Below are 14,115 nucleotides of genomic sequence, written 5' to 3' on the forward strand. Positions count from 1 at the left end.
ATCACATATAGAAGATTTTATTTGACATGCTGCTTGCATGATTCCATGATATGTTAAGATGTCTATTTGATTTTCCAGTACTCCCCTTCACATGTGAGCCTCATTATTAGTGTCAAAAATGTCTTCAACTTATACAAGATTACGATGCAATTATTTGAACTCAGGATCTCTTACTCTGTTACTGTGATAAATATTATTGATTTACCATTATTTTCAAAAGCTCGAAACTGTTAGGATGTGGACAAAAAATCATCTTATACTGTACATCCATGAATGATATAGTGGGGAAATAAAATGTTGGCTTTCCATTTGTATTTTCAGGTCGAGTTCGTTGGGGGCCCTATGTGTTGGAATACCCGCAATTTTCTGCTAGTGCTGGTAGGGAAGTTCGGTCTAAATAGTTGCCTCTGCCTTATTTGATTTTCTAAGTGTACTGTTGACGTTGAGCTTCAATTGATAATCTGTGTTATATTAGGAGGGGGAGCATTTTGTAATGGCCAAAAAATTCATGTGAGCCAAACTGATGAGGTTAGTATTTCTTATACTAGAAGAAAAAAAAATGGAAATCTGTAACTATGCCGAATCATGTTATTTTCGGTCGATGACTAAGTCTGATCTTATGGGATGCTAGAATATTTGCAGTGGTATCTTGATTAACACTTATTGCTTTTCCTTCATATTAGACAATCTTCAACCGTTGGGCTAAAAGTCAAATTTTTTAGTCCGAAAAATTTAGTTTTTAGCCCAGAAACAGTTTTTCTTAAATTAAATTTAAAAATAAATAAATATGTAGACTATCGTAAATTAATTTTATAAACATTTTAATATAAAAATATTTAAATTCCAATAAATATTGAAAAATCACTCAATTTTTCACAAAGCAAGCCTTCAACTTTCACCAATCTTTCAACCATGGGCTAACTTTTAATTCACCAACCGTTCAACACTAAATTTTCAATTCACCAACCGTTCAACACCAAACTTTCAACTTTCACCAACCGTTCAGCACCAAACTTTGCAATGATTTTATCCCACAAAACCTTCTTATTTTGATTTGTGCCAACTGCACCATCTTCGCTAACAGAAACTCATGCCAAACACAAAGCAACATCTTCCTCACAGGTCCAATTATGACCTCTAATATGCTCTCTTGCCATGTTGAACAATTTGGAAATGGAAAGAAATGGTAAAGTTAATTTGGAAGAATTGTAGGAGAAAATTGAGTTTTGTGTGGATGTTTGAACAAATACATAGGTATTTATAGAGTTTTTAGGTGAATTTTGAGTTAAATATATGTTTTTTAATTATTTTAGCCGTTAGATTTAAATTTGGACCGTTAGATCTTTTTATTTACTGTTAGATTTGATTATATTCGATTTCAACCGTTAGATTTAAAATAACATATTCTAAAAAAATGAAATTTGAATCTGGACCGTTGGATCAACCAAAGGTCCCTAAAGCTCAACCCTTGGATGTGAATTACAGCTGTTGGGAATATTTGGGTGGCTGATACACGGCCTGACAGTGGCGCCCACCTTGTCGGGAAACCCTTGCAAAACCATTGCGTGGGGCGCGTTGGCATGTGGGCGGGCTGAGACTGGCCCAAGTGCCAACAAGTCCACTCACATGGGGGGGATTTGGCCTAGCTTTAGCATTTGACTTAGGGCTGGGCACGGGCTGGGCCGAGCCGGGCCGAACCTAAGTTTGTAGGAACCTGACATTACCCGAAACGGGCCGGGACGGGGCGGGGATTGGATTTTCTTGTATAGGAACCGGACATTACCCGGCCCGGTTAAAACGGGCCGGTTCGGGCCGGGTCCACGGGTACCCTTTTTTTTTTTTTTTAACTGCACTGCACAGTTTGAAAACTGCACAGTTTGCAATTTGCAACTGCACAATCACAATGACACTGCATTTATGCAGATTTTGCACAAATTCACCATTATTCACATCTAATCTAAATACAAAGTCTAATATCCAAGTTCATAAATTAAATTTTAACAATACATCCAAAATAACAATATTACATCGTCCTCCAACATCTAAAAATGAAATCCACATACACAATATCCGAAAGTCCAAGACATCCAAATTCCAAAAATCAAATAATCCAAAACAACATAAACATGACATCCGCAATAAATTTCAAATTAAAACCACATCATCCAACGCCCAAATTCCAACAACAATCCTCAATTCCTCATTGAATCTGTAAGCAAAAATAGAATATAAACATCATATTATCCTCATTGAAATTTAAAGTTTATATAAAACCAAACTGCACATTATCCTCATTGAATCTGTAAATATTATCCTCATATTATCCTCATTTAAAGTTTATATAAAACCAAACTGCACAATCATATTATCCTCATATTATCCTCATTGAATCTGTAAATATATAAAACCAAACTGCACATGTATAAATCAAAACTGCACATGTATAAATCAAAACTGCACATATATAAAAACTGCACATATAAGTATAACAAGGAACTTGAGGACATGAATTTGAAATTACCTTCTCGTTTAAGGAATTGAGAAATCAACCAACTAATCCCAGAATAGTTAGCTCAGTCTTGGCCCTTCAAAACTGTGAATTTGGATTTTGTCCAATCCGTTAATATGCACTCATACATTAATTAAAAAGAAGGAAATAAAGACAATTGGCAAACCTTTTCTGTAAGAACATGGTCAGTTTCTGCCATTTTGCTGGACCATGACTTGCTGCTTCATAGTCAGATAGAAGACCATCAAGAACCTAGAAAAAGAGAATTCAAATATTAAAAAAACATTAATGAAAATGTTAAAGACCACAGAAGCAACCCACTATTGTTTACCTTCCCAACATTATCAATATTAGCATCACTAGCATGGCATGCTGTTCTCAGCTTCCTTTCCATGATTTGTATGGCATTTGAACAGTGCAACTCTGCCTCCATATATGCATTCTTTTTACAATCCTGTGTCAGTAGCCAATTTAAACAAAGTAAGACCAAGTATACAAGGGATGAGTTAACAAGAACGGATAAATGCATGATGAGTGAGCTATTGTCACTAAACTATTTATTGTACACACACAGAACATACACACACACAAAACATACACACATACACACACAGAACATACACACATACACACACACACACACACACAGAAGCAGAACACAGAACACACACACGCACGCACAGACAGACAGAGAACACACACACAGGAACACACACACACACACACACAACACAATACCAGATAACAACAACCAAATCCACGGGACAGTGAAGAAAAAAAAGGGTGAATACTTTCATCCGTATATTTACATAGTCAAGTGATGAGCTAATCATCATTTACTGTACGTTTTTAACACTTGATTACCAACATTTTCTCAGCATTCAAAGTTAGACAGACATATTTTCTGAGCAGCCAAACAGAGTCAAAAGTCATACAATTACAAAACCTGCTGGGGCCAAATATCTTTCTATTTTTTTTTAACAAATCACAAAACCAAGAGCAGAAAAGTATGAGAAGAAAATAGAAACAATAACATAAGCTATAAAACATCACATTACACAGATAGACTCACGCAGCCTATCTCACACCCAAAGGGCAAGATTCAATTGGTTTTTAGTTTTTACCTGTGAGACAGAGACTGAGTACCAGATTCAGATCCTTAAAAAATGCTGGCACTAATCACATAAAATTGACCTAAAAACACAACAGGTGATTCAAAATCAGAGAACTCGAAATGCAGAAAAACAACTAAATCAAACTCGACCCACATAATATTTAGGAATTTAACACCCGAAATAAAGCAGAGAACTCGAAATGCAGATCAGTTATATACACAAAGGTTGGTTTTTACCTGTGAGACTGAGAGATAAGTGACAAATCGAGAAGATGGGTGGTGGGGTGACTGGGTTCTGTAAGTTTGGGATGCCGTCGAAGTTGTTAGGCTGTCGTGGTGGTCGCCAGGACCGTCGTGATGTCGGGGTGGTGGAGGGGAAGGAACGATTCACAGACGGCGAGAGAGACTGAGACTCGAGTGAGAGATTAGACAGTGACAGAGTCGAATTCGATAGGACAAGGAAACCTAAAACGAACGGTTAAGATTGGATAGAGATATGATCTTCAATCTCGTCCGTACATTCTAATTACAAACGGGCCGGTCCGGGTACCCGTTTTTTAATATGTTTGGAACCGGCTCGAACTGAAAATGTCTACGGCCCGGCCCGCCCCGCCCTTTTCTGTTTTACAAAATTAGGACCCGGCCCGTACCCGCCCCGAACCTCTATTACCCGCCCCGACCCGCGGTTCCTGTACCCGTTTGCCCACCCCTAATTTGACTTTTAGCCCAATGTTTTAGCTTGGGTTGAGTGGTGTTTGGGGGGGGGAATAAATGTACAAAATCATAACATACCTTTGACTTTTTAATGTACAAATGTGGTTTTTCGTTAAAATGAACAGTACCGGAAGCTTTTCATTAAAGTTCCATTCTTCTTTACCCAATTTTTTTCAGAAATTCCAACCACCACCAGAATGTTAGGCATAAGGGTAGCAAGTTAGAAACTAGAAAAGGTGTAAGAGAGAAATATGAGCAATCTCATGTGTTACGCGTACTGTGTAAAGGCGAAACCATTTCATATTTTATTGTGCCCATACTCTTCCATATTTCAGGTGGGACGATCTTGTCTTGTTGCTGGATTTGGTTATGAACATGATGACGTATGGGTCACCAACATAGAGTTATTTAAAGAGTTCACCGACATCAGCAGGGTAATAACCTTTCTTTTTAGTGCTAAGCAATTTTTATTTGAGCTTTAGCTTTAGGATTAATTAACTTCCTAGTTCCCTCTCTCTCTTCATATTTATGACTTTTAACTCCTTTTCCCCCTTGGTCTTATCCCTAAATTGTAATGTTTATGGTGTGAGAAGGCTTGATGCAGCTGCAGTAGACATGTGCCATGTAGCTCTTGGGATTGTAGAAGCCTACTGGGAATATCGACTAAAGCCAAGGGATATGGCAGCTGGTGTTTTGGTAATGTTTTATTTTCTCACAAATGCATTTGTTAGGCGTTTGTGGAATAATAATATTTGGAAGTCTATTGTTATAACACTCAATTGAATACCTTCATGTTTTGGTTTTGTTGAAACATAATACTCGGCAGAGATTTTGGTTTTATATCTTTCAATTTGGTCTTATTTTTTATTTGCAGTATATTATATTTTGTTCAGGTTTTTCTTTTCTTTTCGATTTTGTTTTTGTGTTTACATAGTTACGGGAGCCTAAATAATAATAATTGATACTTTCTTATACATGGGTTAGTTCTTTTTATTTTTCTAGTTGAATACTTGGAAAGAGTTGTGATAACTCAAAGTATACATCAGAAATCAAGCACATAACAAAATAGTATGTCCATTGACAATTCGGTTCCAGTATGAATAGTTTACGCGGGAAGAATATACATAGACTTTCTGTCATAAGACATTCCTTTACGTTTTTATGGCAAGTATTTGGAAGGGTTGCTTCCGGCAATCTCTTATGACAAGGTGCTTAAACTGATGCATGAAAATTATAGTTCACTTTTCTCTCAGCAAAATCTTGGTGACCAGATGTGTGATTTCCATTATTCATAGAATTTGGTATTGCAGTTTTGAACAGATAGTTGAAGAGGCTGGAGGAAAGGTTACATGCATGGATGGCGGAAAATTTTCTGTATTTGATAGATCTGTCTTGGTATCCAATGATGTGCTGCACGGCAAGGTTAGTATTCTGCTTTATCCAGAATCCAATTACAAAACCTTACGTGTTAAGATCGAACCACGGTTCTATAACGCATGATCTTAACTTTTCATTGCCTTTCCGTTACTACCACTAATCTTGTTCACAATTTATATAACCATTTACGAAGAGTCAAAAGCCAATTCAGTTCCCCTAACTTGATGTATGTTTCTACTCATGAAGTGGCAAGATTTCCTTTCCCTTTCCATTTCTTTCCCTCCAATTTTTGTGTTAGGGTAGGTTGGGGCGAGTGAGTAGAGCATATAGTTACTGTAAGTCCGTAACAGAGCTTGTAATGCTATGATTTCCTGTAAAAGACGTCGTAGATTGTAATCATATTAAATGCACTAGTGGTTTTAAATAAATAATTCTAGAATTTGATTTTTGTAAAATGCAGCTTTTAGAGAGGATTGCACCTGCAACAGAGAAATTAAGAGCAAAGGAACAAGCCCGAAGGTTACACAACAGACATTTGATGCACCTGACAGTCAGGGGCGGATCCACAGTGGGGTCAATGGGGTCACACGACCCCTTGGAAGCCATGGAAATAACCTGGGAGCTGCTAGTGCGACCTCTTGGAGCTGCACATCACGTGGTCTACGAAATGTCTGAAAGAAGAAGAAAGAGTTCGCTTGCAAGGTTGAAGAAGAAGGAGGATGCTGGTGTGTTGATAGCCTCCTCGGACATTGAGAGAGAACTCGCAGCCTCCGGTCTCGACCGAGCAACAAGCAAAATGCCGAAGCAGATCCATGAGATCAAGGATTTCCTTCTAACTGCAAGAAGGAAGGATGCTCGCAATGTCAAAATCAAGAGGACCAAGGATGCTGTCAAGTTCAAGGTTCGGTGCTCCAAGTACCTTTACACACTTTGTGTGTTTGGTTCTGAGAAGGCCGACAAGTTGAAGCAATCTCTTCCTCCAGGTTTGAACGTTCAGGACCTTTGAACAAGGATTTTGGAGTAGCTGGTTGCGATATCTTACCAAGACTCGATGAAACGACGATATGCATGCCGTTTCTGTTAAAAAAAATTTGCGCACTGCACACTATCCTTATTGACCCCCCTAACATTATTTCCTGGATCCGCCACTGCTGACAGTTCTTTTTTCTTTGCTTTTGCCAATTGTGCTGCGAACGTATCTTCCACCGGAAGGTGGTCTCTCATTGTTTCATTGGTGACGTTCGCTGTAAAGTACATTTCAAGCGCACATGATATATTTAAATTACATTTTACCTTCTCAGGTTTGAGATCGATTTCAATTTCTTACATCTTTAAAACATTTCAATTTTATACATTTACTTATCATTTTATTTCAATTTCATATCACTGTTAAAAAATCTGTTAAATTAGCCGTTGAGTGTTGACGTGGCAAATATGTGGTCTCTATTTGTGCTGATAATACTGCTACACTAAACACTTGATAAAAAAATAAAAAAATTAAAAAAAATTAATTAAAGAAAAGTATTAAAAAAAAAACCCTGAACCTCCCACCATCCCCTCCACGGCTCCACCCCTCTCTTCGGGGATGTTATGTGCAACCTGGCAGCAAGCAATGCAAGCTCTCACCTTTACCTCTCTTCTGCAACACCAACACCAACACCATCCTCATCTTCTTCCTCCTTTTCACTCCCATTTTCTTCAATTCCAAACCTCCTAACCCCACAAATCCCCCAACTGGGTCTCCTCATTCCCATTCAATCCCCAATTCTCCCCCCAAAAGTCCCAATCTTTCTCCACCACTGATTGAAATTTTCAGAGAGATCTGAACCGCCCCAATTGGGTTCCCAAAGGAACCAAATATCCCCCACAATAACACCCTTTGAAAACCCAGTGCTGCAAAACCTCTGATTTTTTTTCTTCAATAAACAGAGTGCAGCGAAAGGCGTTGAGCTTAGAGGGAGAGAGGCACTTAGAGAGAAAAATGAAAGGGAGCCATAAAGATCAAGAGAAAGTGATTTGGGATCAGATGCGGAGCTCCACAGGGACCCCAATTCCTGGACCCGGCTCCCAATCTCGAGCCACCCCTCAACTCCTCGTCTAGCTCCTCCTCTTCGTCCCTCTCACTTACATCGTCTACACTCTCAAGGTCGTCTCCACCTCACGCGCCGCCTGCTCCGACGACAACGACCCTTTCACCCCTCTCCGCCTCTCCTCCTCCTCCTCCTCCACCGGCAAACTGCCCAAGATCGGACTTCCCAGATGATCCACCTCAAAACCCAACAACCGGATAAAGAAAACCAGCCGACGGAGATAAACGACATCGTTTTCGGCATTGCCGCCTCCGCCAAGCTCTGGAAACAGAGGAAGAACTACATCAAGCTCTGGTACAAGCCCAAGTCGATGCGCCGGATAGTCTGGCTGGACCGCGAAGTAGAGGATAAAAACCCGGAAGACATCGGCCTCCGCCGATTAAAATCTCTGGCGACACGTCCGTCGCCTACACGAACAAACAGGGCCACCGGTCCGCGATTCGAATATCCCGTATCGTGAGCGAAACGGGTGGGGAAGTCGAAGGGATTCTGGGGTTTTTTTTTTTAAATTGATTATTTTAATAGTTTAAATTTTTTTATTAAGTATTTAGTCACGTGACACAAATATGATAGTCATGTTAGCACAAATAAGGATCACATATTTGTTTTGTCATTGTTTAACGGTTAACTTAACAAATTTTTTAACAGTTGTATGAAATTAAAATATTTTAAAGATATTGTAAAAAATTGAAATCGATCCCAAACCTAAGATGGTAAAATGTAATTTACCCTATATTATATCTCAGCATGTGTTACTTTACTGATATGAATATTGCTTTAGGGGTTTAATTACAGCATAGCATGTTTTCCTATGTTGCTTTAGGCAAGTGGAATATGTTTGAATTGTTCTAATTCAGAAATAATCGTCGATAATGATCATCATCGATCTTTCTCGTCAAGAATTGATCCTGTCTGAAATCACTGTACTCACTTTACTGAAGCAGAAAGAAAAATGCGGAATTTGGGCAGTAGTTAAAAGTGGATCATCGTTGCATTATTCTGTTCGGACCATTTCTTACATAAGCACTTCTCTCATTTCTGCTTTACTAAAAAAAAAAAAAAAAAAAACGGAACGTTATTTCTCAGCTCGTAAGCGAGGTTGCTGAGTACAGTGCAACTTAGTTTTTAGGACGAAGGACGACACCCTTGATAACAAGCCCTTTCTTCCATTTCCCGCCATCATATTCATACATCGAAAACTCCATGTCGCCAGATTTCTCAGGCGATGCTCTAAACTCGCCAACTGGGATCTCGACCCATTGTCCTCTTGGGGTTTGCATCAGATTAACTTTACGGCACTGCCTGGTACCATCAGGGAGAGTGAGCCTGAAATTGATCGGATCTTCCCATCCATAATCTGCAGCGTTCAGCTTGACCACAAATACAACTTCATAAAGAGTTCCGGGTGACAGGTTTGCGGTTTCAAACTTCCCGTGCACTTCTAGCCAACATACATTCAACAGTTCAGCAGCATCAATGAAGACGTCACTGCAATTAAACCCTAAGTTAGGACCGATTTCTATATATATAGCAGTAACCAAGAATCAATTGTGATATACGGATTGAAGATTTTGGTACCTGGTTTCTTGCAGGGAGTACCAGTGCCAGTAACGATTGTCTTCAGCCCAAGTGATAGAGAGATCTCTTGCATACACCATAAAACAGTTGTTGGACTTCTTATCAACCCAATACTTCTGCAATAACAGTTAAATTGCTAATGATTGTTGATATTTCAAGTCCTATTAAGAGTTGATCTTTTGATATATTTAAGGATTAAATGGTTTCCGCACACCCATTTTCTTCTTTTGCACACCCTGTTTATTGCTGCCCTTGAAGCGATTTTCCTTTGGTTTATACAAATATTCAAAGCTATAAACAAACATGAGTGTCCAGAGGGAGAAAAGGAGTGTGCAAAAATCATTTCCAGATAAGTTGCTTTAGTTTTGATCATTTGGAGCTAAATTTTAGTAAGAATTAGAACAATTTCACATTTCTGAAGCATGTTTGATAATTTCACACGATAACTGAAAAACAAATAGGAAAAATAATTTAAAATTGTCAGAAAGTTAGATGCAGGGATTTCACCTTTTTCTTTTGGTTTAAGAGAACTCCTGCTTGGAGCTGCTGCAAGAGGTTTTCAATTGAGGACTTGTTGATAGGTGTGTCAGCATCTTTCACAAGGGCTTCGTAGTTATGTGGGAACTGCTGCTGCTGCTGCCTAACTTGCTGTGCTGCTGTCCTTTTCTCTATTTCCTTGACTTCTTTCGCTGCTGCGGCTTCCTGGTTGTTATTCGCCGAGGGCTTGGCCTGATGATCAGCAGCTGTTCTCTCTATCACCGTGGCTTTAGAGACAGTCGGCTTTGCTTCTGTTTCTTTCTCTGCCGCTACTTTATTATTAGTCGGTTGCTCACTAGGCGGCTGCGACTGTGACTGTGAGGCCCCATCTTGTGACCACCCAGTCCCCATCTCTGCATGCAGTTCTTCAAACCGGTGATGTTTTTACTTTATATAGATAGCAAGACGGCTAAACTAGTAATTTCCACCAGTCACCGCAACGTGCGGACGAGAACGAGAGTTGTAGCTTGAAACTCAAGAAAGATGCCTTGCGAACCTTTTGTTCTCTAGTTTTCGGTTATGTTGATATAAAGCATGAATTGGCAAGCAATGGCTTGGAAACTTTGGAATTTCAACCATGTGGGAAAGCACTAGATCGGAAAGCATTTTTGGAAATTTTTTTTATTCCAATAAGTAAAACTTTTGTTTGTTTATCAAATATATTCCATTTTGCATAAAAATAGCTTTATTCTTAGATAAGGCATCACATCCGATGTATTATTCCCGTTTATAAAGTAATCTTCGAATTTGCAACCGATCACGATCATCTTAAATTCTTGTTTTACTTTGAAAAATCGATTTGAGTAAATCCCGTTTATAAAGTAATCTTCGAATTTGCAACTGATTACTATCATCTTAAATTCTTGTTTTACTTTGGAAAAATCGATTGGAGAAGCTTCCTTTACTGGTTTACAATATGTTTGAAAGCCATCTTCTTTTCCTACGCATTATAGAAGTTGGAAATCTACCCTGTAGAATTTAAATTGAAGACTACCGAAGGTCCGGAACAACCTTCAACGTGACGAAAAAATTTCCTAGGTGACCAGCACATTAGCTTACGTGGAGTTCCCAACCAATGAAAATTACCCTGTGTCAATATTATTGTTGAAAATAAAAAATTTGCCTCGTTTTGCTATTTATAATAGGCATTAAATAAATTGGTCAACAAAATTCCTAATGTACCCCTAACATAATAGTTGAAAGTTGAGTCCCCTTTCATGTCCCCTTCTAATTACGTCCCTTAATTGAACTTGTAATTTAACAGTGTCAAATGTTTAACAAGGTTTTTTTTTTTTTTTGTCTAAATTTTTTTAATAAGGTTAAATTAGCATTTGCTTACATACTTTGTGTGTATGAACATATTTTTTTAGAAAATGAGAAGGAGAGAGGGAGAGAGAGAACGTGGGGAACCTGTGAAATTACATTATTACCCATCATTTTTTTTTGTATGATAGAAAATTAATTTTTCTTTTCATTTATTTTAGTTGACAAAAAAATTTTTATTAATTAGTAGAGATAAATAAAAACTAAAAGTTAAAAAATTAAAACCAACAGCCACTCAAATTCCCATCAACACCAATTCGACAGCCAACAACACCGATCTGTCATCGGACTCCACGGCTGGCGAAACCTCCTTTTCTCTCTGTTCGCCATTTTTTTCTCCGTTCAAATACCCAATCATGATCGACCCAACCCGTCAAACATCAAATTTTATGTAAATTTTGGTTTGAGGAAGCAAGGAAGAAATCTGGTCAATCTATACAAACGAGATTTGAATCGACTCGATGACAATAAACGGCGAGATCATTATATACGGGAAGGTTCGACTCAATCATCCTACGGGACTTCGCTGGTGAGATATAGAAGGAGAGAATGTAATGGAAGCTTCAACGGCCGTGTGAATTGCCGCCGACTGAGATTGGAGGGAGTTGCAGACTTTCGGACTTCCAGTTGGGATTTGTTTTCTTTTTGTTCTGATTTTCAATTTTCTTTAGTGAATCAGTTTTTGTATTTAAATAAATATTAATTAAGAAAAGTTGACACCGTTAAATTGGGAGTTAAGTTAAATGAGATAATTAGAAGAAGACATTGCAGGAGACACAAAGTTCGGGACGGCAGATCCCTGGCCGAGTTTTTGCTCCCGCAGTTGGAAGGTTGTCGCTAAGTTCCTTTTTTGTTAGTGACTCAGAATTCACAAAGGACCGAAAGGGTTACGATAATCATGCGAACTTATGAACCCGAGTTCTATAGATGTTCAAAATGAGTTTTGTTTAGTTAACTGAAACTGGGAATTAATTGCAGCTTCAACACATCTATATGTAAGTATATATAGTTCCCATAGCTCATAAGAGTACGCTATATGTTTAAATTCCGTGAGAAGCGATTGATTGTCTTGATGGAATTTCAGCCTTCTGAGTTCTGAGTGTTTTAGTGCATCCCTTTGAAAATTTGGAGCTAAAACTGCCCACATATACTTGTGTGCGTATAGACATACACGCATTTCATTAATTGGCTCTCAATATATATATATATAAGAAAGAATTTATTCATTTATGAGATACAAATACAAGCTGTAGTAGCAAATACCTTCATACTGGTATACAAATTATCTTATATGAGACCTGTTCTCATTATTAAATAGTCACAGATATAAACTAGAAAATATTTCAATACGTACGTGTACTGTATACATAGAAAATACCGCGTGAACCGTATGTGGACTAATTAAGTTAATTCGGAGTTATACTTCTTTCACAGATGCTTGATGAATTTTCAAGCCCCCCTTCCATTTTCCACTCCAGACTTCATACAGACCAAAATAAACCGTGCTATCCGGAGCATTGGACGGAACTTCAATTCTCATTGGCGGGCCGTTGTCATCAGGAATTTTGAATTTACCGACTTTTGGATCCTGCGCTGCTACTTTAACTTTGGTCCAAGTGTACTTACCCTTTTTCCCTACCTTGGCCATCAAGAAAGCTTGTATGTCTCTCCAACCAAATGCATCAGGTGCCAGTTCTACGTCGAAACTAATTTCGTATTTTTTTGCAGTTGATAAACTATATGATCCGGTTATTTCCAACCAAGAAACCTGTATCAGCTCCGCAGGTTCAGTAGGTTCATCCTTAGATTGCCTGCAAAATGTATAGTATGTAGTAAATTATTCATATAGGCGAAGCTGAACATAATTCAATGCATCTTCTATTCACACTCTCAATATGTCGTTCTGCACTCTAAAATCATTATTTTGTTATTCTATTAAACCTTAACGAGTGCAAAATAACAAACTGAGACTGTCTAAACATTACATTTACCAAAAACACATATCTCAGAAGGAGGAACAAGCACGCATAAGTGGAGTAGCCGTGTAGATTCCGTACTTATGAGAAATGAGATTAGCATTTATAGCATATTTCTCTATACCGGTTGTAAATAACCGATTACATCTAAGGTTTTTCTCGTAGTTGAGATAATTGATTCCTTACTTCTTAGGTAACTTCCAGTAGCGTTCATCGTTGCCCCATACAATGTTAAGTCCCCGTGGTCTGAAGATGTACTTATTTCCCTGTAAACACGAATATACAGTTAATCTCTTTTTACAGAAACGAATTAGATATATGCGAAAGATTGTTTTCCGATGTTAAAAAGACATTTAGCAATGAATTAAGAAATTTGTGAGGCCTTATAACATGAATAATCACCTCCTGTTTTACTTCATCTTGCTCTGCTTGGAAATGAGGTTTAGTCGTCATAGACATTTCGAAACCTAACTCGGTTTTCTTCCTCTTCTTCTTCTTCTTTCTTCTTCTGCTGCAGTTATGTTTTCTTGTTTTCTGTCTCTATGTTTCTCTTGGCGCAGTTTTGAAGATAGAGAACCTCTACTCTAACCTAGCCTTTTTATAAATCCATGATCCATTGGGAAGAAAAGAATCTAATGCTACCACAAAACAAAACAAAATGTGAAACCAAAACAAATTGATAATAAAATTGAATTATGTATAGAGAATAAAGTGATTGCTTTGGACTTGTGCTGAGGGTTCTTTGCCTTTTATTTTGACAAAAAGGTTCCTTATTAGCTTTTTAAAAGAAGAATATATGTGCGTGTGCGTGTGCGTGTATATATAGTCGGATTGCTAGTAAATGGTATTAAATGTTCCAACGTGCGACATGTTCATAAAAATTTGTCAATTTATTTT

At 38.0% G+C, this 14,115-nt stretch overlaps 3 protein-coding genes and 1 long non-coding RNA gene across 14 annotated transcripts in view; 1 reads left to right on the forward strand and 3 right to left on the reverse strand.

Moving 5' to 3' along the window:
- LOC126623256 (phosphatase IMPL1, chloroplastic-like) overlaps nucleotides 1–6,775 on the forward strand; it is a 35,052-nt gene extending 28,277 nt beyond the window's left edge. For 6 of the 11 annotated variants that reach the window (XM_050292089.1, XM_050292087.1, XM_050292088.1 and 3 more), the window contains one exon: nucleotides 6,175–6,774. In XM_050292089.1, coding sequence (XP_050148046.1) covers nucleotides 6,175–6,720 — 546 coding nt within the window. In that variant the 3' untranslated portion in view covers nucleotides 6,721–6,774. Of the gene's footprint in view, nucleotides 1–5,657; nucleotides 5,760–6,174 lie in introns of all 11 variants that reach the window. The other 5 variants (XM_050292078.1, XM_050292084.1, XM_050292077.1 and 2 more) reach the window with 5 other exon arrangements.
- On the reverse strand, nucleotides 1,972–4,077 carry LOC126623259 (uncharacterized). The gene is made up of 6 exons (XR_007623713.1): nucleotides 3,861–4,077; nucleotides 3,634–3,703; nucleotides 2,841–2,963; nucleotides 2,676–2,761; nucleotides 2,522–2,593; nucleotides 1,972–2,209 (listed from the first exon to the last, which is right to left on the reverse strand). It is a non-coding gene; the product is annotated as an uncharacterized LOC126623259 (long non-coding RNA).
- A 2,001-nt stretch (nucleotides 6,776–8,776) lies between the features above and the next one.
- Nucleotides 8,777–10,392, reverse strand: LOC126620659 (protein PHLOEM PROTEIN 2-LIKE A1-like). The gene is made up of 3 exons (XM_050288878.1): nucleotides 9,890–10,392; nucleotides 9,383–9,498; nucleotides 8,777–9,292 (listed from the first exon to the last, which is right to left on the reverse strand). Exons 1-3 carry the CDS (start codon nucleotides 10,268–10,270, stop codon nucleotides 8,923–8,925), a joined length of 867 nt encoding a protein of 288 aa, XP_050144835.1. The 5' UTR covers nucleotides 10,271–10,392; the 3' UTR covers nucleotides 8,777–8,922.
- A 2,054-nt stretch (nucleotides 10,393–12,446) lies between these two features.
- LOC126620655 (protein PHLOEM PROTEIN 2-LIKE A9-like) lies at nucleotides 12,447–13,813 on the reverse strand. Its single transcript, XM_050288871.1, has 3 exons — nucleotides 13,621–13,813; nucleotides 13,405–13,484; nucleotides 12,447–13,053 (listed from the first exon to the last, which is right to left on the reverse strand). Exons 1-3 carry the CDS (start codon nucleotides 13,675–13,677, stop codon nucleotides 12,660–12,662), a joined length of 531 nt encoding a protein of 176 aa, XP_050144828.1. The 5' UTR covers nucleotides 13,678–13,813; the 3' UTR covers nucleotides 12,447–12,659.
- Nucleotides 13,814–14,115: the final 302 nt, after the last annotated feature.

This window comes from Malus sylvestris, chromosome 5, assembly GCF_916048215.2.
Source record: "Malus sylvestris chromosome 5, drMalSylv7.2, whole genome shotgun sequence".
Classification (NCBI taxonomy): Eukaryota; Viridiplantae; Streptophyta; class Magnoliopsida; order Rosales; family Rosaceae; genus Malus; species Malus sylvestris.